Below are 23924 nucleotides of genomic sequence, written 5' to 3' on the forward strand. Positions count from 1 at the left end.
GGAGAACCGAGACATGTTGTTTCGTCGCCATCTCCTTTCCTACTCATGATCATCACTTGTTTTTTGAAAGAGTTTCGGACGCGGAATCAAAGAGTCAGATGTCGCGATGGAGACAAGAAACTCGGGAACTTCGCTGAAATCTTCTGAAAACCCGAGCATCGTCACGAGTGAATGGATGAAGGAAAGAGTCGGCTGGGGAGAATAACACGGTTTTTCATGAGCGACCCGCTGCTGTTCCTGGGACTAACTCTCGTTTCTGACGTTTCTCAGATATTTCCGTTTTCCCGGGATCATTCTGTAGAAATAGCCGTCCAAAATCCTATATGGAATGCTTCATCGGAGAGCGAGATGAAACCGCCCACAGCGGAGAGTCTTTCTTCTTGGGAAGGGGTGTCGTTCCATGAGCCAGAGGCCGTCGCCGAGAGCGCACGACAACGCCCGAAAAATCAGACCAAGGTTCGCAAGAGCCGACATTATTATCGAAACGATATCATACAAGCAAGTCGTTACTCTCGATTCCGTAGCGCCACCTACCGTATACCGAATTCCGCCGAGAAACTTTCCTGGTTGACGGAACGGAGAATCCCTCCTGAACCCATGAGCTAGTGAGCGAAATACAACCCAGTCAATTTCGAGCCTTTCGTTCCGATCTCTGAGAGAGTCACATGCTACTTCCGTCTTCCGCCGTGCTCATGAAGCAGAATTCCTGACAGCGCGGCGTTCCGCAATGGAGCAATGCCCACTCGAGTGAGCTGTCATGTGATGTCTTCACGGAACCCGACGGCCTGGCTAGATGGCCAAATGCCAGAGATCCCCGAAGCGGAGGGATGCCCTTCCGACCCACAGTCCTGGAGACTGGACAGGCACTGCGGAAAAAAGCTGTGTCTCTAAACTCGTGTCCAGCGTCATTCTCAAGCGAATTATCCTGTTCGTGGAGTTTAAAGGCATCATCCCCGATGAACAGCAAGGATTCCTTGAGGGTTCTTCCACGATGTCGACGAGCAAGATACTTATGAACGAAATCGAGCACAAACTCGTAGATGCCCCCCACCGACTCCACGCTTGACTTATCGACTTCTGGGCAGCCTTCGACTCCGAGCACGAAGCTCTAACAACCGAAAGGCTCGTTGAATGCGGTCAAATTCAGAGAGGAGATCTTGGATCTTGGCCTCGAAGATCGCCGATCTGGAACTGGCCGGGGGCTGGACACCGGATTCGATTACCGTGGTTCTGCCTGAAGGCCCGAGATCTGGAGACTCTGAGCAAAACGGAAGCCGCATCCCTGTCGAGACACCCGTCGCTGGAACGAACTGAAGGATGATAACTGACATGAGATTCACCCTGGCTAGTCGATATCCTAGGATATGGTATCAAGAATATGGAGGCACGGGAACTTCCCGGACAGGCATATGCTCGACATATTCTGCGTATATGGATCCAATCATAAAATCTGTCGCACAGGAATGAAACCTTGCGAGTCCAGGATCTGCAGGTCCTGAACTACGCGGATCTTTGGAAAACCTAGAGTGGAGCCGAGGCCAACCCATTCAGAGAGACTCAAAATCCACGGCTCGTGCTGAATAACCATCATGTACCTTGAAACACCGACACTGTTGAGTTCTGAATGAACTTTCACCTATATGTGAAGCCATTTATTGCCGCGCCTCTCGCCCGTGAGGAATCCTAGTCCGGATGAAGCTGGAGATGAGCGACGCGTCAGCGCTACCGGAGTAGCTCGATGCCCGATCAAGACAGAGTTTCACCATCCGCATGATTCGTGTATATCCGTGCGTGATATACATATGCATCCTTCAGAGCTTCCAAGGCTCAGCTGGGAGGGATGATCAGCCAAACCCCCAGAGCCTCAGAGTATTGTTCGCAGAAAGCTGAGAAGAAGAAGCTTTTCCTTCCAATCAATGCTGTTTAGAGTGAGGAGTGCCCGAAAAAGAACATCGCTGATCTATGGTATGAACGATTGAATCACCTTCTTTTATTATTAGTAAATGGCGCGTTCTACAAGTGTTCCCTCACGGAATGAGTCGTTCGTTCACTCAAAGCTTCTTACTGTCGCGGAAGAAGTACGGTTCTCGTCATCGGCGTGTGGAAGAGAAGCCGCGGATAGTTTTCATCATACATTCGTCCGGTGAACCCTTGCTATGTCCGGCTTCTGGATGAGAACGCTGTGAACTAGCGCACGCACACAATCACGACTATCTAGTGACTCGGTTTGATCCTGTCGTCCAACGATCCCGCGGATTTTCTTCGAAAAATCCAACTCTGTCATATGCCTCATTCCCATTCTCCGACGAAGACTTCGCGAGCATGCGAATACGTGGGCGTCGCGCCTGCCGACGAAGATGAGCTTGAACTCTGTGCTGTTGAGTTTTGTCTCAGCGGGAGAACTCCGTAGATTTTCGAGTAGTCGTGGTCTGCGCTCTCTGAAACAACAAGGGCATGAAGTCGATGGACAAACGGAGCCCGCCGTCATTGAGAATTCAATGTTTTCCTGTGATTTCTCGGATCAGTTTAAAGGACCACGGTGTACGTGTTGTGTGAGTGTGGTCTTCTGTGCTCCTAGGGTCTGACTTCAGACGCGCATGTGAAGTATTCTGCGTGCAAGACGTGTCTCGGTTAGTTTCCTTCCGCGATTCGTTCTCGGTCTAGTCTACTGCCGGGAGCGTCTCCCGTTTTTCTAAATGCCCCTCGCTCCGCTGATGATATTCTCTCCCTGTGGGGTCAGATACTTACGGTATATTCCGTTCTCTCTATTGCGCAATCCGTAGAGTGAGTTGAGGTAATTCGATGAGTGATTCGATGAGGCGTACGCATAGATAGCGTCTTTCTGCAGCCGTTCACGATCTCTGCGATTGTAGTTGTAATCTCGATTGAAATTAGGCACCCTGGCCTTCAGCCCACAGTAGTAGGGATCGTCGTAGATTCCGGATGACGAAGAAATCTTCCTCGACGGAGTTTGCGCGGGAACTCCAGCGTACGTGTCCTCGTAGTCCGGCTGTTTGGAATAGCGAAGAATCGAATTTATTGCATGGGTGGAACACATCCGGACAAATGGCATTCGAGGCTCTAGGTATTCGTTCTCGCGGATGGAACCCGAATCGGGAGGCGCCAGAACCAAGCCGGTCATGACAATAGCAAGCAGGATCTAACGGTGAGTTTGCCGCGTATGATGGGGTTACCCTGAGAGTGCTCCACCGCAATCCCTCTGACCGGAGAATGTAGCACGGTTGTCAGTTCCGAAGCGGGTGAGTGAAGCTGGTTCAACTGACTCGAGCTGGAACGGAACTGACCTGAGGGGTACTTACGCGAGGAACCCTCGGTTTTCTGTCCTTATGATCCCTAGGAGGAAGCTTCGGAGGTCGCGGATCGCGATCCCGGTCACGCTTCAAATTCGTCGTGTTGTGTCCACCCGAAGAACCCGAGGACGACGCTCCTCCGGGGAGCGCAGTGTATGGATCCTCGACATCGTTGCCCCGGCCACGAGCTGGCGTGTCGAAAATCGACATCAGGTTAGGTGCACTCTGACGCTTGGTCGCCGCCGGCACCGCGTATTGAGCTGAAGAGGTAGCAGGGAATTATCAACATGTCCTCGAGATTCGGGGGCATCGTTTGAGAATATCATTCTTTTCATTATTGTCAATGTTAGATTATAATGCTGCTGATGGTTGCTGGGCATTATTTTATCATCATCATCGATTTCTGTGGAAGTGACTTACGAGGCAGCTTGCTCTTGAGCATGTCTAAAGCGACTATATTGATCACCATCACCCACACCGGAACCTGTAGGACGTCAGCGTAATCGCGGACGAAACTTATGCACGAAATACATTGGGCCTCGAGTGCTTTCCGGTCGGGGTATCCCCTGTGGAAAATAATTAGGGCCGTGTCACAGGAGCATAACAGAGAAGAAGAGATGTTTTTCAAACGAGGGCTTACCCTTCTACCGGAATCGTCGAGCAAGTTTTGGAAGTGGACTCACCTCTTCATCTCACGAATGACGTTCGCGCGAAATCTCTCCATGTCGAAGAGCTTTACAGGTTTGTCGAATTCTAGCTGACCTCGATTCTCGATGACTTCTTTCGAAATCGACGAGTTCTCCCCAGCTTGAGCACCGTTGACGTAAATCGACGCTTTCGAGATTCGCTTGATGACGATATTCCCCGATTTGTCCATCGTTATCCGAGCGCCCTGGAATCGAGTCGAGAGTTGATTTAGTTCTCTGTATATCTTCAGCGATTATTAGAGGCTTCTTAGTCCGTTTCTATTTTACATCGTCGGTACGTAGCAGGATTTTTGAGAATTCAAAGCCGAGGTTCCCGGAAAGAATGAGATAATTCTCCCGAAATTTCAATACTTCCGCATCCTGATTCGTCTCCGAAAAGATGAACACGAGTTTCCATTCTCCTGGACGGTCTTCTAAATCCGATAAAGTAGGTCGCGGATAGCCATCGAGTCGCCCCATGAAATCTCAGCGAATGACAGGCCTCCTGTGCGCGAAGGTTTACAAGCATCGTATTGGGCATAGAAAACGCACGGGTCGCCAGGACCCCAGCGGCTACCGTGTCGACCGGATGATGATTATCGCGGCTGTGTCGGATATTGGGGCTTAGGATTCCGAGCGAGCTGTCCAAACTCATCGGGAGCCAACAGTCAGCGAGCGATTCGTGAAGAAGGACATCGTCAGACACTTCCCAGACGCTGAGGGGACGCTTTTGAGCTGTCTGCGACAAGCTGGCAATTATTCGTCTTTCACATTTCATCTTTTTGTTCGCTGCTGCGAAACGACATTGCGACACTGTCACCGCGGCGATTCGCAATATTCAAATTTTTCCGTGATCGATTCCACGATCGGTCATTCTTTGACCACCGAGAGCCTGCTGGGAGATGCTCAAAAAGTCGAGGTCCTTCAGACTCCAGCCCCCACGAATAAACTCTTGGGAAAAATGAGATATGCGCGGTGTCGGCCCTCGAAGATTAGTGCGAGCAAAAACAATAAAAACACGGTCCGAATCGTTTGCTTAGCCTGGACCCAGAGGTTTTTTTCTTCGCTCTATTCTCGAGGCTTGCAACAGCGAGGGACAGCCGCTGATGTCGTGAAAGAAATTCTGTAGCGCTTTCTGTGGCGGATTCGCCGTCTTCTCAAATGCTTCTTGGATTATGGATAGATAATGTTTTTAAGCGCGGTCAGTATCCACCTGGTCGGTTATTTGCAGCGTTTTTGCATCGATCATGGCAAACAACAAGCCAGCGAAGGACGCCTATACCATATCCGAGAACCCAACACCGATCGCTGCGGGCATTCGGCTGATCGAAGCAGAGGGCAAAACGATTTGTTCATGGATTTTCTCTTTCTCTCTCTTCTCGCTTCTTCCGTGGACGTTTTCAAGAAAACGTTGCGCGGGTGCGTCAGCAGCCCTGATCTCGGAACGTCTGCGTCGGGCGGAATTTAGAGCGGACTTTCAAGCGAGCAACTTGAAAGGAAGGTAAGATGGCAGTGTCAAGATCGATGTCGATGACTTCAGTGCTCATCCCGCTTCGATCTCAATAGAATCGTCGACGGGCGCTCGGATGCGGCCGTTTGTCACTTTGATGAAAGTTATCTCGTGACCATGTGGTCTCAGTCTTATTCCCGGAGCTCCGTTTGAAAGAGCGGCAGTCAGACGAGCCAGCTTTCTGGCTTCTGCTACGAATCGGGTTGGTTTTGTCCTGAAGCGCTCAAATAACACCAAACATTCCACGAAAACATCCGTCCCTGAGCCAAAGGCTCCGCCGCGCTGGTGGAGTTGAAGAGAACGAACGTCGAAAAAATTCGGGGTCCTTCTCAGATTCGGAGCGTCATGCATAATATCAATTTGCATTGATGCACATGCACGAATCTAATTAATCTCTCATTTCTATCTGAGATGGAATATCCTGAGGCTTGCTGTCTCGTTCCCATAGTTCCACATTCGGGGCGGGACGCAAATGAACAAATGACGGGAGACCCATCAATTCCGCTCGATTCGCTCTGGCCTATGACCCCACGGACGGCCACTGAGCTGGCCGAGACACGGATCCGAATAGCCAGCCGCGTCGCCGGAAACAGAGGTCGGAAGTATAAAAGCACTGCTTCCAGAGAGCAAGCTAAATACAATAATAATTGACGCCCAAAGGTCAATTGAGGTCGGCAGAGGAGCTGCGTTCGCACCCATTCTCGCTAACTGTGAGAACAGAGCGGGGACGCAAAGGAAAGACGACTTTCATTTCGATGGAATCGCTGCCGTGCCGAGCCGACTTCACCTCCCGCCCGCTTTCCGCAGTACAATTTTCCCCGCGTTGGGATGATGTCACTTGTGAATGAAATCTTCTCTGCAGATCAAGTGGGAAGCATATATGCAACACCGTTAAAATCTTCTTCCCATAGTTGCGAGGAAGCCAATCTAGCGCTCACTCAAGGACTGAGAAATGATTCAAACATCAGCCGATGGGTAACGAATCAGTCGCATGAGCGATCGGAGCACAGATACGAATCGTGTGTCCGTTCCCCCCCTCATTGACAAATTCCGTCAAGGGTATGCGTGTGGTATCCACAAAGCAGAAAGGGGCTGAAACGTCCCGACGCGAGTCTACCAGAAAGTCGGCGTTTCTTCTCGCTTCAGGAGAGGAAGCTCCAAGGTAGAGGAGTGAGTTCCGGTGTGGTAGCGAGCATGTGAGCGCGAAAAATCCAATTGAACCACCGGACAGAGGCCGAGGTGCTCCATCAACCAGGGTGGTGGACATCGTCTGACTTGACTCTGAATCATTCGCGCGCAAGTCAAACTGAACAAAGCGCCCCCTTGAACGTCCGCCGGCGTGGCGGTCGTCGAGCAAATCTGAGTTAGGTAAGTCAATCGTCATTCAATCGGCTAGCGGTTGTGCTCACTGAGCTTACGGGGTGAGCGGAGGAACACGGGAGAGCTTCTCATTATATTGGTGAAATAAGCAAACTTCGAAAGTTTGCAAAAAATCGAAGGAGGTTCCATTCGACGGACCGCTAGCCTGGCGATTTCTTCTCGCAAGAGGTTTTTCGAACGTGATCTTTCCCATAGCCCAATTCAACATCCCCTGGAGCAAAACTCGCTTCAATGAAATCGTACGGGCCATAAGGTCAGAGTTTGAGGACAGAAAAAGCTGCAGCCGATGAATTGAAAAGGAATATTTCCGTAAAGATCTTGGCAGACGGCAAGCAAAACGACTAAATTCCAAAAAATACTCCGCACGACCTTTGAATATCAATATTCTGAATTCTGGCTCTCCGGGGGGAGAAAACTCGCGTTTTGAATCATTATTCGCATTCAACGCGCAAGCGAGCGAGCGAGCTATGCACTGTCCAGCGGAGTAATGAGAGGCTGGGGATATCTGTGCTATTGGAGCAGTACTGCCCACTACGTCTTGTTTTTTCTGGTGTAGACGAGGGAGTCAAACAAAACTGGACCAGATTGCGTAGTCGGGGATAGAAACGAAAGTCGAGTTTTTATCGTGCTTGAACATGTATCGAGACGAGCCGCTGGAAGAGATTTCCCTGACTGATTCCGACGCACTGGACATTTCACTACCGCGGTGTGGCTCACGACGACAAGGCCGAAAAATCGCTTCGCAGAGTAGTTGATAAAAGGATAGCACTCTGTGACCGAAGTAGTATCAATCCCTTGCTACCTATCGAGCCTGAGGGAAACTCGCGAGCTAGACAGATCCAAATTCAAGTTTTCAGCCGCTTCGTAGAGAAGAGAGCAGGATTTTCCGCGGTAGACGCCATTTGTGAGACGAATTATCGGGAAATGCGTTTCTTTCAGAATTTTTGTTCCCCCTTTTCCGTTATAAGAGGAGGCGCAGATATATCATAAGTAAATTAGCGCCCGCGACCTTAGACTCGCGGATAGCATTCCGGGACTTGCTCACTCCAGCCACTGATAGGTGTACGGCTTATAGAAAACTGTTTTGCGAAACAAGGAAATATTGTTTGTATCCAGCTGTCGGGATGTTTTTTCCAACCCATCGCTACGTCTGCCGTGGAAGATAGTAAGCTGGCAGTCTCGCAATCGGTTCATATTCGGGGAGCTATGACGACTTGCCATTCTTCACAGGCAGCCCCTCTCGGCTGAAATCGGCTTCAACCTGCGTCTCTCTCGATTCGCGATCGTTCTCTTTCCGGCTTTTCAGAACCCGTTCCCGCCTTCCGTCAGCCAAGCACAATTAATGATATTTTCGATCCATAACGATTAGAAAGAACGATATTGTACTCTGAAATCATCGATCAGGCTCCCTCGGAATCCTTAGACTGTGGATCGGAGAAGCAAGATTTCGTCATGTCGAGAAGGTACGATCACTTACCATGCCAATCCTCTTCTTAGTTTCGTGCGTTTTCTCGTCGCGCATCGGATTATCGAACGCGTTCAGACCAATCTTGAAACCGTCGAACCCGTCTCCGGTCCCATTAATCTCGAGTTCTGGGGCGCGTGCATACGCTTTGGCGACACGTCGATTCCGTTCCATGCAGATAATTTTGGCCCATATTTCATCATCGATCTGTTCCCACTTGTGGAGAACTTCTTGAATGTGGTCCTGCAAAAAAGAAAAAGTCACGTCTTAGCGCTTGTTACGACCAGAGTGTTATTTGACTCTTCGAAGTTCATGACCACTAGGGGAATTACTGCATTCAGCACGACCTCCCGCAAGGAAGAGTGACTCTGATTCTTTCAGAAAATTCGAGCTTTCCGAACAATGCCCCGATTGCCTCCAACCTTTTTCAGCACCGCCATCACTGCCCAGAAGATCCCCATTGAGAGGTTTCCTGCTGATCAAGTGACTCCTAGATCGTTGGGTGCCGGAATATTCAGGGAATAGATCGATTTGATGAGTGATAACCATCCTGCTCACTGAGAGCTTCTCCGGGATCGAGTAACCGCGATCCGTTATTCCGCGGAGCCAGTAGCCGTTTCTGGCAGGTAGCCAAGTCCGAATAAGAGCTCGCTGTCAACGATCATCCGCTATCCTCGGTGCCATCATCATCATTATGACCATCACGACTCCATGAAAGTCGTACGCCGAAAATTCAAGCCGAGGTGTCACATTATCCAATATCGCGAGCAGTTATGCATAGTACCAGATTTTCTGCGAAAATTGGTCCTGAACATTCTTCTGTTCGTGCGAGCCGGCATTGAATCCATTGTCTTGATTCGATTAATCACATCGGCTTTGAGCACCTGCCGCCGCTTTTTTCACCGCATCCGAATGACGCACGTACCACGCCGTCGAAGGTCGATCGTCACAGCTTGGTTTGGGTTGGGATGTCGTCGGGAACCGTTAGATACCCTCCTCCCTCGAGATCCCAAACCTTGGAATTCCAGGATCGATCAAGACTTATTCTGTCATTTCCCAACTTTACCGATTCTGGCGAAGGCCCACTTAGTTAGACGAGCTCCGCCGTCAAAGTCGACCACCGGAGTGGTAAAGGGGTACCGCCTCTTCCTAACGAGTTATGGTCGCTCAAATCGAATCATGAGGTAGTCACGAAAATCATTCCTCTGCCCTGCAACGGAGCTCCACAATGGGAAGCTCTAACAGGGAGGTCCTTGGTGGGTCCCACACCCACAGCGAGAAACGGTTATGTTGACAGCGTTGAGTGATCCCTAACTATCAGATTTCCAAGCCGTTTTACGTTTGGTTACGTTCCTCTCGCAGTTGCCGTCGACGCCACAGCCGCAAGCGCAATCGCCGACTTGCTTTCGCAGCAGTCAATGGGTGAAAAGCAAGGGCTTCTTGTAGCCAAAGATGTTGGTCGAACGCCCTTCGAAATGACACGAGGTGGGAGTATTCTGGTGGTGGGAATTTCTCCGACCGTCCGTCCGACACACCGAACGACCGCCTCGCTCCGCCCGACCAAGGCACCAACCGACCGCGCGACCAGCCGACGAGTGAGTCACTAATAGTACCGAAATGGACAATGACTTTTGTTAAACGGACTCGTCAGAGAGCGATCCGCAGCAAGCCATTGTGAAGATACCCAGCACAAAACAGTTTCAAGAAACCGCAGACACCATCAGAGGCATTCAGATGTGTTCCAAGAAGGAAGAGACTCCGGATAATTCTTTTTTCCCTCTCTCTCTGTCGTGTTTCTGTCATACTTTCGTTCGAAATGTAGCGGGAAATCGAGGCGAAATCTGGTCGCAGTCCGCTAGGGCGGTTTGTCCTGATAATCCGTCAAAATCCTCCCTCACAGGGCTCATGATTCGGCGATCGGGTACAACGATCGGTGCACCCTTCCGGTTTCGCGTCGAGCATCTTTAGCAGAATATGTATTTGAGGTGGACTGATGAATGATTTGAAGAATCGATCATCGATGGATTATCAATTTCGCCGTTCGAAGATATCCCCTTCTTTCCCACCTCCACCGATACTGCTCCAGCATTCACAGGAATCCTCTACTCGGATTTGTCCAGCGAACGCCGCCAAATAACCTTGACGCCATTTCCCAAACGAAGGCATTCCAGAAGCGGCTTTTCTCCCCTGATCGAAGCTGTCTTCGCACCTGATGTTTTTCCGGATTTTATTCGGAATCGTTGCCGACGGTACCTTGAACCCCTCGATGAATGGGACTTCGCAGAAATTCCTGCTCCTCATAAACTTCGCCGAGCAGCGCGAAAATATGTCAATTCCTCGGGTCTTCTATTTTGCACGAGTTCAATTTCCCCTCAATCTTATCCGTCAGCCGGTTCTCAATCCCGAGAACCTGCCCCTCTCCTCGCTCACATGATTTGGGGGAAACAATGAATAACAAGGTGGAAAAAGGGTTAGGATACCGTTCCGCGAACCGGGAAGGTCTAACTATTGTGTAAGCCGGACGATAGGGTATTGTGAGATGTTTTTTCCGTCTCTCTTATGGGATCGTTTTGTCACAGGCAACTCGTAGAAATAAGCCTTCAATGAGTCGGTCAATTTCTTCCTGCTACTTGTTCAATTCAGATTGTCTCGTCACTCGCGAGTTTTCATTCAAAACGGATGACCCGGAACCTCATTGCCTACTTTTTCGCGCCAGCACCACATCGGCGACGACATCAACGAGCGCCACGACCAATGACAACCTGCTCGCGCGCAGTTCAATCGGTCCGATATGCAGGAGTATGAGAGGAAGGAATATGTGAATAAATTCTCAAGGTCGTCACCATGTTGTCGCGCCATTGAGCCGAGTCAAAAATTCTGGAGTAATAAAACCGCAAAGTGATTCGACCTTCATTTATTCATCGTTCGAATCACAATCGTAAGACCTCTGGACTAAACGATTATGCCCTGCCTCAGATTCTTGCACGAGCCTTTCAGAGTTCAAATCAGGAACTGACGACAACTTGGTGGATATTCACGGAGATTAGCTCATCGTCAAGGTAGAACACATCGTGCCAGCTCGGATATCGGGGCAGAAGCGTCAGATCCCTCGGAGACGGGGAGTTATCGGGATCCACGATATGGATGTCTCGCAGGTCGTGCAATTCGCCAGCGTGAACGATAACCGGAGGAGAACCCTCGCATTCCTTGAGGGGCAATGAGGACCAGTCGGAAAAAATCTTTCCTTGCTCAAGCGGTGACAACACCGAATCTATCTGAGTTTTTCGAGAGCTTTCTCTTTCCCTAGCACGCTCCACGAAGCTTCAGACGAGCGGATAGACACTCGACCGTTCCGTCAGACAGGTAAAACTCAGGTGGCGAAGGGTTTGTCCGTCGTAAAACCGGCGAACCGATCGATTGAAGAGTCTAAGTCGTCAGACCGGTGGACCGACTGCCTCAGGTGAGTTTGTCAACAAATAACGGTAACGGCTTCGGTTTTATTGGTGCGGAGCGATCCAAGCCGCAATTGCTGAGTAAGCGACCGCGCCCGGAGAGTCTTGCTAGGTGGCGATACGGGCACAAAAAAACGGAAACAAGTTTTGACTCTTCTCAGCTCCTTCCAGGAGCGGGGCAGTCGAGCGTCATTGTCATCTAACGAGATATCGGGAAGCATTTCACGTAAGAATACTGTCGCGGTTCCTCTAGGGGAGGTCAGCGGAGGAGTCTTCCTCAAAGTCTGTCGCAACTGTGCTTGAGGGGCGGGGGAACTGGAGTCTACCGGCTTATGAGGAATTCGTTATCAGAAGAGCCGGAGGGAAGCAGGATTACGGGGTGTTACAAGAAGCAGAAAAATATCAGCCTGGAGACGGATAGCGGGGAAAACAATCGGAGAACTAACGTAGGTAATCGCCCCGAGCTCATGCTAGCTGTGGACCGACGAAGAAAAGCGGAAGTTTTCGGGCGTTGCCACCTCTGGAGCGTCGGTTTCGGTCGTTTTTCCGTAAGCCGACATCATTGCTTCGCAACTTTTCAACAACCGCCTCAGTTTTTGGAATCGGCTCGAGGCACTTGAAGAAAAGTTCTTCCCGTAAAATTCGCCCGAAATTAAAAATTCTTCCCAGAGGCGAAGGATTCAATTCAAGCTTCACGACAAAGTAGGAACCGATTGCGAATCGCAGCCGAATGGAATTGTGATCGCGGTACAGCTGACGACGAGAGACATCTTGTACGTTGGTAGCGGCTGCCAAGATGCTTTTTCTCGCGTGTTCATGAATATCGCAACGAGGGATGGCAGATAGCAAAAATATGGGGAACAGGCGAAGACCGAAGGAAAAAACACCGAATCGAAACGAAATTGTCACGGGATGTTGTGAAACACGGGGGCGTGGAAAGCGTAAGTGGAACCACTTTTCAGTAATTTCTCTCGCCGTTGCTGTCGCAAGTTCGTCTGCGTATGCCAAGCAATCAAGCAGGCGTTTGACGAAGCAACCAGTCCGACAGTTACGGGAGCAAGGGTTACCCTTCGATCGATTTGGTAAAAGCTCGCAATTACGTAAGCTTCGAAGTGGAATGGTAATTCGACCAAAAAAAAAAAGAGGCATTTTTTGCCGCGCGGTAATTCGCTCCAGCGTGTGGGTATCGCTTTCTCAAGAGAGTTTCGAATCAAGACTCCATATTCACTACTAGTTTGTCCACGGGAGCGTCGACGTTTCCAAGTCCACCAAATGAGATTTATGCGAAACTGGTTGTTGCAATATGATCGTTCCAGTCTTGATCGTTATTCGTCTTCGATGGAGCCTAAGAATGCCCGTGATCGTACTCTCGCGTTCGAAGCTCTGAGAGAGGAATTTCTCCGTCGATTTCACGCTTTTCCGTGCAGCGCACTCTTCTCTTTCTCTTTGGTCCCATATTCCCACCCGTGCCCCGAAGCTCCTTTGCTCCCCGTTGTCTTGTGTATGTTCTTACAGATAACGTCTTGAAAAGCTTAGATCTTCTCGTGGCAAGAGCGAGCGTTTCGTAACTTTGTTCCCTGACACGCGTGCGTGTGAAATGGCTCTTGAAACAGATTTGCTTCTTTTCTCTTCCAGTTCAGCAAGTGCTGGAATCCAGTGGACGATCGCATCGGATGATGAAGTGCTCACAGCTCGCTCGCTCACAAAGTACGCAAGCGACGTCGCGTCGTTGTCCGGTGAAAAACTGTGTGCGGCTTCCTGCTCCTTCCGAACGGCTTCGCCCCGCACTCAGCATGATTGATGTTCTTCAGCGTTCTCCGATAGACATATTGGCTGAGCAGCAGCCGACCAACGGACCGACCGATCGCGATTGAACAATCGCGGGGACGAATAGCCGATCGCCATTGGAAGAAAAAAAATTCGTATTAGCCGGAGCCACCCGCATCGCCTTTAGATGATGAAGACATCGTGTCGCATTGTTATGAAGACCGTCGTTGCTGCGTCACCGGATTTTCAACGATATTTCCGTAAAAAAGGGAAAGAAAACAATACCTCGCGTTCGGTGAGGGCGGACAGCTGAACCCATCGGCTCCAGCGTAATGTCTTGACTTCTTGTCGAGCTTAATAAGGAGCGGCTAAAAAGCCGTTGTCTCGAAACCCGTCCCGACGAAGCTCACATCCAACGGATTCCAACGCCCCATCTATAGGAAATTCTTTCGGATGCCCCATGCCGGTCCTGGATAATAATCTCGATGGATCTCCAGTATATGAGCCGACAAGGGATCCTCGACAATCCAATTACCTACAGCATATGAGATCGGAACGGAACTCGGCGACAATGTATATATGATGAGCGAATTTTCTGCCGAGCGGGCGACCAACCGACCGACCAGTCGACCAAGCAGCCACTTTCGCTGGGCTCCTGATGGTGTTCTTTTAAGCACGGTTCGAGGGTCACAGGTCGAGGCGGAACCAACGAACGGCAACAGAAGGAACAACAATCATTCGACGATGCTGCTGCGACTGCTGTTGCTCCCTGGCAAGCTGCCCTGGTGAACGAGCGGGTCACAGGGCCAGAACCCTTCGGCAGCAACGGCAGCCGCGCCGGGGCTAACCAGCCGCCTCGCTGCGACGAGCAATCCGAGCAACCTGCTGATGGTGTTCGTAGCGAGTCAAATATCATCTCCGATAGCAACATCCGCCGTCGCGATCACCAACAACAAGAGCACCGACAACAATTTGAGCACCGATGCCGGCGGCGCGGCGGGCCTGGAATTTTCACTGACCCTCCCCCGATGCGCGGCGGCTTCGGGTTCTGCCGGAAACGGCGTCGACGAAGAAGAAAAATGTTTTGCTGAAAGCGGCAAAAATTGTGGACTGCCACTTCGAGGTTCGCCATTCCGTTTAGCTGCTGCGTCCGAAACAGCGAACCGAACAGCGGGCACAGAAGCGTGAAAGTGAAACTGAAAAACATCTTAACGGAACATCTCTCCTTCTATCCGATGGCCTGCAGCTCGGGTTTCAATGCTGAACGATAAAAGTAAGAGGCATCAAACGAACATGGAGCGAAAGTTACACCGACCGACTGACAGCCTGACTGACCGTCAGACGGACGGACGGTCGGATGGGACTGTCTAGCTGACCGGAATCCCTCGCTGTCTTCCGAACGACGGTGGACACGCGCCGCCGGGAAACCCAAATCAATTCACGCTTCTCCCGTCGTGTCTTCATCATCAGTTCTGAATCCCTATCGATTTGATCGGAATCTCCCACCGCTTCCAAGTTGAGGCTGTCGACAATCCGATATTATTGTGGACAGTTCAGCGACGTCGTGGAACTCGAGCAATTATCATCAGCCTCGAAACCGACGGGATTGGTGATCCTTTCTTGGTTTTCCGAATTTGCGAAATTAGCTACTGGGGGATACCGTTCGCTCGATCGGCAATCGATGTGTGATTTCCTTGCTTAGAAGAGGTATCTGTACCTCAAATCGGTTCCGATAGTGCTATGCTGAAGGATCGTAGGATGCTCAGAAGACCCCAATCAACGGATAGCTGGCGGATCCCTACGGAGCTCGCTCTTCCCGGGGCTCGACTCTGAAGGAATATCTACGTACCGATGCTATCCGAAGACGTAATACACAGCGTGCTGACGCGAGACTTTAATGGCTTTTCGGGTATGTCTCCGGCGCGGCGTAGTGATTCTTACTGTCGCTCGTCACAACCATAGTTGAGCTCCTTGTTGTCTCCGCTGTATCGGGCGCGTTAGCGTCGCGCGTCTCCGGTATGTCGCTGCTAGGTTTCGTGTGTACAAGGGTCGTCGGATTCCGGACCCGAGTCGTGGTGCGCGTTTTTCGCCGTCTCCCACCCGGGGCTCTACCACGATCCAAGATGGATGAGCAAAAGGGAAGCGACCAGGGCTCAGACCCATTCGTGTCGTGATTAGTGGACGGGATGCTCACTTGCCCGAAGAACAAACAAGAGGACTGATCTTGGCGTCGCAGACAAATCATGATCCGGTCCTGTACAAATTGTATGTACAATTTTCGAACAGGCCCATGGATGGAGGGGGAGCGGGGTTTTCCTTCGCGTACTTCTCCTCTTGTATCTTTTTCGCCTCTCCTAGTTCTGCATGCAATTTTTCCTTCCTTAGTTCAAAGGTTTCTTTTTATTGCTGCTGTTGTGATCATTGACGTTGCATCTGCCATTATTGTCTTTGCCGTTGTCGTAGTAGCTGCCCCTTCTGTGACGTCAAATCGAATGTCCGTGAGAGAATCAGCTAGCCGTCAATGTAGGAATCGGCTCGACGGCTCGACCGGCCGGCCCTGAAGACTCGAGCTCAACGCGCGTGAGAACGAGCAGGAAAAATGTCAAATGTCCACTCCAATCAGCAGGAACAACAGTCGCGCACACGGTGAAGAACGATTCGAATGTCCGAATCGCTCCCAGGAAGCAATGCTCATACATGGCTCTTTTGCCTGCGCCATTCCGCCTTCCGGTCGAACGATTGACTTTTGACTCCGACGAATTCTAATAAATCGGAGTAATCCCTTTTGACTGATGGCGAACGCATCTGGAGGAGCTGCCTCTGGTCTCTAGTGAATATCTGGCACATTTCCGTTCCGCGCCTCGGATGTTTCGCGGGTCCAGGCAACGCCGGCACCGTCGTCGTAATCACGGCGAAGGATACCACTCGTCATCGTAATCCGATAATCATCGAGTCAGGTAATCGGACGAATTGCGCTTTCGTCGTGAACACTTATTCGTTTTCCTCGGCAGTAGGAAATGAATCGTTTTCGGCCTATCAATAAGCGCTCGATGATCAACGACAGACAGGGCCGAATAGACTCCCGGGGACGGTCTCTTCGGAACAACTGAAGACTTCTGGAATGATTCGTCACAACGATGAACTCAGTCATTGATCGGCTCATTCCATTCGGCCGAAAGAATCGATAGTCCATCTATCTCTTCTACTTATAGATACGGAACCCTTCCCCATTGAACACCGCGCAAAAAAGCGTAAAACAGTCTCGGGAGACAATAGCTCCGATGCCGATCCGACTTTGATCCAGCTATCAGGGAGAACTGTCCCCTGATTCGTATCCGATTCGAGAAACACGCAGCTCTCCGATAATTTGCATGAATGAGCGCCGGGTGGTACCGAATCGACGAGTGCCAGAAACGCCGAGGTCCATATTCGAAAATTCCAGGAGGAATAGGATTTGGGAAAGCCCGAAAAATTAAGATTCGCTCAATGTCGATCGCTCGGTGGCTCGGATGCCTGCTGCAGATTGGTTTGGTGGCTGATTTTTTTCACTTATTGTTAGTCTGCCAGCAGCGGTACAAGTGATTACGCTCTTCGATCACTGCAACATCGGAGTGAAGGTCTCGTATATGGAATGGGTCGATCACACGAGGAAACCTGTAGAAAGCGTGGAAAAAAAAACAGCGGAGATGATGCATTAAGTCGCTGATCGCCAAATGCAATCGCCAGTGATGTTCACTGATATGTGAGTGGGTAATTGGGAAGAACATCCTAAAAAGATGAATTCCCGGGATCTCTGCACGAATGAAACAACGTAATCAATGGTCACCGAAGTGCTTCACATGATATCATCGGGGGAAAAATCGCAAAATGAGGATTTTCCGGAGACAGAGAGACGTCCAGAAGAAAATCCGCTCCGCAATCAGTCTTTCTCCGCGTGAACGCAATCGGCACGGGATCTTCTGGACACTTCTCCCCGCATTTACCTTGCCCGCGGGGGGACGACATTTTGCCCTGGAGACTTGAAGAGAAAATGCTTTCCGAGCTGTTTCAAACGAGGATTGTCTGAGAACCTGAACTTCAGTGAGTAGAGTTCCAGTGAGCGGGACCACAACAAAGAGCCCAAGGCGACAGAGCCCTACAACTTCAGTGCACCAAACAAACATCAAGAAAAAGCAGCGAAGAGCATTGAGCCTTCGGCGGCAGGGTGTAAATGGCAAGCTGACTCTATCCCGACATCCAGGGAGGGCAGGGAGACGTTGTTTTGCGAAGAATTCACAATTGTGATTTCACCTTTTTGGCTACCATCGTTCGTCCATGAAGTTCGCGGAGTATTCCCATATTTTCTCTCCGGCCGACGCGACGTCTGCACCTCTCAGGGTCAGTGGATGATGGAGTTCCGATTTGATGATTTGTTTTCATCTCGCTCCTGTCTCTGATCTGGACTCATCTTCCTGTTTTGATGATCTTCCAGATGTGATTCCGGGGCTCACATCCGGAGTCGGAATCTTCCAGAGTCTCTCGACTTTGACGTCGTTGCTCGAGCAATGAATCGACAAGAAAATGAGCACACGGACTTGACTCGTTTCACGCTATGTACCTCATTGAGCTTGCCGCAGCGCTGGTGCTACAGGAACGAGTCTTGGGAGGAAGTGAAAAAGTCGAGCGGGAAACGCGGACCACGTTAATTAATGGAGATAATTCATGCGCGGACCAGTCTAGCTCCGAGCAAAGTGGATTACGTCAAAAGAACAAAGTTCTCGTTGTCTTCAAACGGTTTGGCCGCTGTCGAGTTAAAAAGAGGAAGACTGCCAAGCACCGTCAGATAATATGAGTGTCGACAAATCCACTGCGGTGCGATCAGCGAGGGAGCCCAAACTCTCACGAGAAGCAGCGACGTAAGCCTCAAGGCTTTGGCTTGAACGTCGAAGACTACCTCTACCTGTTACTCCCACCATGGTCGAAGAAGTCGGATTTCGTGCTTCAGACGTCAGTCTTCAGACATGAGAATTCAGACCATGGACTTTGGTCTTCAGACGAGCATGAGCTTCGGTAGTCTTCGGAACCCAGCCGTCTGTCTATCTTCGGGTCGCAAGGTTTTTCAAGATATCGGTCTCGGTCCGAACGAATGTTGACCGATCCGCGTAATCCCCTACTTTATCACCGAACGCATTGTTACATCATGAGAGGAATGTTTAATATCGGACGCATTCGCTGGTCGTAGCGTTATTTAGGTGTTCGGACACCCCTCATAGAACTCACTGACTGTCCGACCGCCTGACCAAATGGGTCAGTCAGTGAGTGAGACGAGATTCGCACTCGTTACACAAGGATCAATGAAAGAGAAAGACACGGGAACCATCGGTTTTCTTAAATGTTCCATTTTTCGCGGAGCGCTGGGCGTTTAATTGATTGCTGCCGGCGAAAAATGTTCCGTTTCCCGAACCGTTATGCAGATATTCATTCTTGTCTCGTTACGCATAAGGGTCCGGTAGCCGACGGCCACGACAGTTGACAACAAAATGAGACCGAGATAAGACCGGAACGTCGCCGTGGACAGAATGCCGTCCGATTTGGGCAGCCAGCTCTCTTTGGCAAGTTTCTGGTGGCGGACTTTTCGTCGGCGAACAACTTGCAAAATACCGAACTGGATCTGAAGGTCTCCCTGCATTCCGGGGCGGAGTCTGACCGTGTATAAGTGCGTTTTTTTTCTGCCGTCCCGTCTTCTACCTCATTCCAGCATCGATACACGAGGCACGCCCTTAGCGAGTCGGCCCAAGAGCCCGGCAGCGAGAGAAAATCCTGGCTAGGCGAGCCTTTTGGAACGGTCTAAGCCGCTCGTGGCGGTGAAGGAGTCGATGCTTTTGGTATCGATCTCAGTCCACCGCCTATGGGTGGACAACTCCCCGAAGACTTTTGTGCAAGAGCGGCAGCGCTACCAGAAGTCGGAAGACAAGTTGCTCGGTAGGGCGACCGGACTCTTGGTAAGGCTGACCCTTGCAAAAATGACATAGGCGTGCCGAATGTCGAACGCCTATCGAAGCGCGTCAAACTCTTGCTGACGCACCGCCGGCAACGTCGGCGTCGGAACAAAACAATATTTCCACAACCAAATCCAGCTTTGTAGCGAATCGACCCGAGCCAGAGAATCGGGATCACGTCAGCACGCATATACTCGTTGTGTATGAAACAAATACTCCGGACCAAGGTCTTCAGTTCTGATTTGCATTTTGGCTCTTCGAGTCATCCTTGCGCCGCGGCGCGCCGATCAGATTCTTCAGATGCCCGAACGAAAGCGCGCCGCGCAGGCGACGGTTCCTTCTTTATCTGTTGCAATTATACGCTCGACGATTCGGCCGCAGAAATGTCTTCTCCGCAACCTTGGAAGCGCCGAGAGTGGCCCATAGACGACGCCGCATGCCGGCGAAGATCCCTCTCGCTTCCGTCTACCGTTGGCGGATCATCGGTACGTCTGCGCCTTCAATCTCAATTTGCGCGCGAAATTGTGAATCACGTACTGGGAGCGTGAATGAGGTCCAATGCCGAGGACCGGACGGATCGCTAGAGATTCCGTTCCCTTAAAGCCGGGATCTCCAGTTGCCCGCCTAGTGCGTGGACGCGAAGATCCGCTAATTTGGGACCGCCTTCCGTCGACAGCGGAAAATCGTCATCATTATCGGTCCGATTGAGCGAGCGAGAGAATGAGTCCTCCGTAATCTTCGCGGCTACAGGTTATGAATCAAGTCGGCGATTCTGCGAAGACCGAGCCGCTCTTGCGATGCCGCCGTCGTTGTCCTTGGGTGTGGGGGCAAGGTCATTGATGTGTCGGTCTTAGCTAACGGCAAAAAGAGCATTTCCTGTTCGGTGAACAGAATCGTTGGATTAACGGAGTCGGAGAGGCTGATAACATCAAACGAAGAGTCGATCTGGCTCGGTAACCACGGTGGCGAAGTTCGTGATGTCGAAGACGTGCTCTGTCGATGTTGGTGAAGTGTATCTTCAATACTAGCGGAATAATTTCCGGGCTCATCCTTCTCCTGTGTGGACTCGATCTTCCGTCTCGGCAATTCTCAAGCTCGAAACTTTATCTGATGGTTCCCAGGAACTTGGGTGACGCTCGATCTCGAAACCCTCGTATTGTAATTCCGAAGTCATTATCGAAGGGACAAGAAAACGACCGGTGCCAGTGTCCGTCCGGAGGCGTGAACCGTTTTGGAATGCCAAATGGTCACTTGGCGTTTTCTACCGTGTTCTCGTTTTCTTTTTTTTCTTTTTGGAACCATTCGGAAACGCTGAGCAGACGAACGAATGGACGGACTTGAACGGCAGTGCGAGGTCGCCGACGCCCAATAACCTTCGCAGCACGTCGTGCGTCTCGAGCGTCTCCGTCAAAGAACTGTACCTCAATCGCTTTGTTCTCTCCTTCGATTCTTTTCCTGTGCGATCAGAGTCTCCAAGCGAGGGTTAGGGCTTTCTGTCATCGAACGTTGAGGAGAAACTGAAAGAGCGGATCGAACCGGGTCGCACGAGACGGCGAGTAATCGCAATCCCAAACGTAACGGTATCCTTGATGTGCAGCTCAATGCGACGGCAGAGAGGAAATCATTCCTCCGTCCCTTTTTCGATGCATCCGATCTCCGATTCCTTGCAGTGAATCCGGAGGTTTTTGAGGATTGTATGACAGGGGTTCCTCTCCCGGGACGTCAGTCGTGACGACAGAAACTCAGAAAACCCGAAGCCGACGCGGTCTTCTGATGTTGACCAAAGTCGCCCTTAAGCGGCGAACAGGATTATATAAATCATTATAGAGGTTGATGCCGCGCAAGTGACGCGTTGGAGCGAGTTCTTGGGTGTTCACCTGTGTCATGGACCGGTAAAACTACAGCGCCAAGGGAAGAGAAAAAAATGAAGTACAAGCGAGCAACCTTGAGCGATTTGACAGTTTGTGGCAGCACAGCTCTCGGCGAGCCGAGCTACTGGAACGTGATCAGCATCGTTTAATGTGACGGGCCCCGTCGAATCCCAATCGATGGGTGTCCTCCATTAGAGAATGGGGAACGTCGGCGTCGTGACGGATGCTTGTCTGTCATATTTTCTTCAGCTCACACAGTCCGTCAGAAACTCTCGGAAACCATTATCGAACGTCGTTTTGTGCCCCAGGTCGACATTGAGGCTGTTTCTGCTCTTCTCGTTCTTCGAGCGCGTGGGGCGGTGATTTATCCTCATTTTGGGGGAACACTTCCCGAGGAATGGGTTCGAACCCCGGGCTATCAAGCCGATTGATCCACGAACGATGAAGAAATTTGTACTGCTTTAGCGATGCTGAGGCGTCGAGACTTGTTTGTAGGGACACATGTCAAAGATTGCCGTGCCCCTTTTGATGAGCTGGAGGCGCTACGTCCATCGGCCGGCCGTCGGCCGAATGGACTGAGGATCCACGGACGAACCTACGTCGACTCGCTCAGTCACAACCGCAGAACCTCACACACGCACACACCCGCTACGAAACCCGATAAGCACTTATCAGCGATCGATTCAGTTTCCTTCTTTTTCTGAATCGGTTCGATTCCACCGACACCTCGCACGTGCGCAGCATCCATCTTTTCGTGCTGATAACGAATTTTGATGGTATGTTTGTCTTGCGTTATCGACGCAAAAAACATAACCTCAGAGAAGACACACCCGGACGCTTGTTGTCTGATCGGCCATTACGCCACAACGTCATTTTGCTTCTGCTCAATGTTGCTGTTGTTGTCTTCGGTGTCGTCGTCGTTGCCTCCCGAGCCGCCACGGTTGGCACTCTGACGCGATTTTCTCACCGCCTGCAGGAGCAGGTGGAAGGGAGTCGATGGCACCCCGAAGTCTCCTCGAATTCCTTAATGAAGCCAACCTGACGCTCCGGCCCTGTGCGCATCGGTCGCTTCAGTGCGACCAGCACTTTGACAAATTTAGCCCTCGAGTCGAGCTCCGCCGTGGATTTCGAAGAAGAATTGGGTCGCGAGTCCCGCCGCTTCGCCGTCCAAGTCGATTAGCGAATTAGTCACATCTATTTTTCTTGCATTCCCATTCTCAATCCGATGATTGCTTGCGCTCACGTCGCTAATTGGGAGGTTGGTCGTGGAAACGGATCTGATTTAGTCTCAGGGAGCTCCTCGGGCGGGTGAATTTCCAGTCCGACTGGGAATCAATCTCGTAAGACTGCTCCGCCTTACTTCCGAGGCAGCTGCAACTCCGAAATCAGGGATCGCGGATGACAACGTAATCCACCCGCCGTGACTCTTTGACCTGGTCCAGAAGCAGTGGCCGGTCGTCGTTCAAGAGACCGACCCGGAGGACGTCGTTCGGCCACCCAGACAGAAACTGGACTTAGATACAATTCGAAATGCGAGCAAAAGCCGAAAACCCACGCGACCAGCTGATATGTGACAGCTCTCTACAACCATCCAGCTCCGAAGTCCACTCGACGTAATGCACCACTCAGTCAGTCGAGCGAATGTTCGTTCTCTTATCCCATTCCCTGACTTCCTTCGCAAAGTGAGGATATCTTGGATACGTCGCCTGATCTCCAGCTTCGTGAGGGATTACATAACGGAAAGTCGCGGCAATAGAGGAATCAACTTTTCCGTAATCTAGCTATGCCAGCCGATGGATCCCTATCCGGGAGGGAAGCAGGGGGAGTAGAGTGAATCTTGTGGAGTCCTACTCGGCCACCGGGTCAAGCTCGATAGCGATGGAGGGCCAAGACAACTCTGCAGTCTTATGCTGCGGCGCTTGGTCCCAAATAATTCCCTGAGCTGATAGTACCTACTTAAACACTCCTCCGAAATAGTCATGGTCATGCATTCCGTTCAGGATGTCTCCCGCGAACTACCCCATGCACATGTCTCATTGACCCAGGCACCCATAGATCCGACACATTTCTGGGAAAGGGAGAAGACAAAACAGAACGACAGCTTACCTTGAAGAGTCTGTCCCGCTGGTACCAAACATCTTCTTCCTCGATATTCTCGAGTTCATCTCGAGAGCGAGACAATATCCGCCTACGGCTTATCATCTTTGTTAAATAAATAAATTTGAGCTATTTACCTGAAAGAAAAGGAAAATACCACTTTAGTCATTACTCCTCGATGAGCTTTCGTACCGCGAGCGAGTCCATCTTTCTCACTCCCTCTGTCAGTCGATCGATCTTCGCCCACAGAACAACAGGTCGCACTTGAAATGTCGGAGCGGCAGCGAATGGGGTGCCGGATCAGCGATTAAGCGCCCGAGAAGAGAGATCATCAGGATGGCGGCCGATGCGCGGAACGGGATTCTACGGGAGAGGTGACGTATGTACTATTCAATTTAAACGGATCG

General features: G+C 50.9%; 1 protein-coding gene across 1 annotated transcript; it reads right to left on the reverse strand.

Moving 5' to 3' along the window:
- Positions 1–1974: 1974 nt before the first annotated feature.
- Positions 1975–23622, reverse strand: LOC100901353 (uncharacterized). The gene is made up of 7 exons (XM_029111713.1): positions 23527–23622; positions 8365–8595; positions 3995–4203; positions 3732–3877; positions 3306–3571; positions 2749–3010; positions 1975–2438 (listed from the first exon to the last, which is right to left on the reverse strand). The coding sequence occupies exons 1-7, from the start codon at positions 23620–23622 to the stop codon at positions 2290–2292; spliced, it is 1359 nt and encodes a 452-aa protein (XP_028967546.1). The 3' UTR covers positions 1975–2289.
- Positions 23623–23924: the final 302 nt, after the last annotated feature.

The sequence above is a fragment of the Galendromus occidentalis genome, unplaced genomic scaffold (genome assembly GCF_000255335.2).
Source record: "Galendromus occidentalis unplaced genomic scaffold, Mocc_1.1 scf7180000077463, whole genome shotgun sequence".
NCBI lineage: Eukaryota > Metazoa > Arthropoda > Arachnida > Mesostigmata > Phytoseiidae > Galendromus > Galendromus occidentalis.

What these genes read in the sequence shown, in the direction of transcription:
- LOC100901353 (XM_029111713.1), bottom strand. Translation starts at nt 23,622, where the DNA reads ATGATAAGCCGTAGGCGGATATTGTCTCGCTCTCGAGATGAACTCGAG. An exon ending in AGCGGGACAGACTCTTCAAG is followed by an intron (nt 8,596 to 23,526) that starts GTAAGCTGTCGT and finishes TCTTTTTTGCAG; the next exon opens with GACCACATTCAAGAAGTTCT. An exon ending in TAGAGAGAACGGAATATACC is followed by an intron (nt 2,439 to 2,748) that starts GTAAGTATCTGA and finishes TTGTTGTTTCAG; the next exon opens with AGAGCGCAGACCACGACTAC.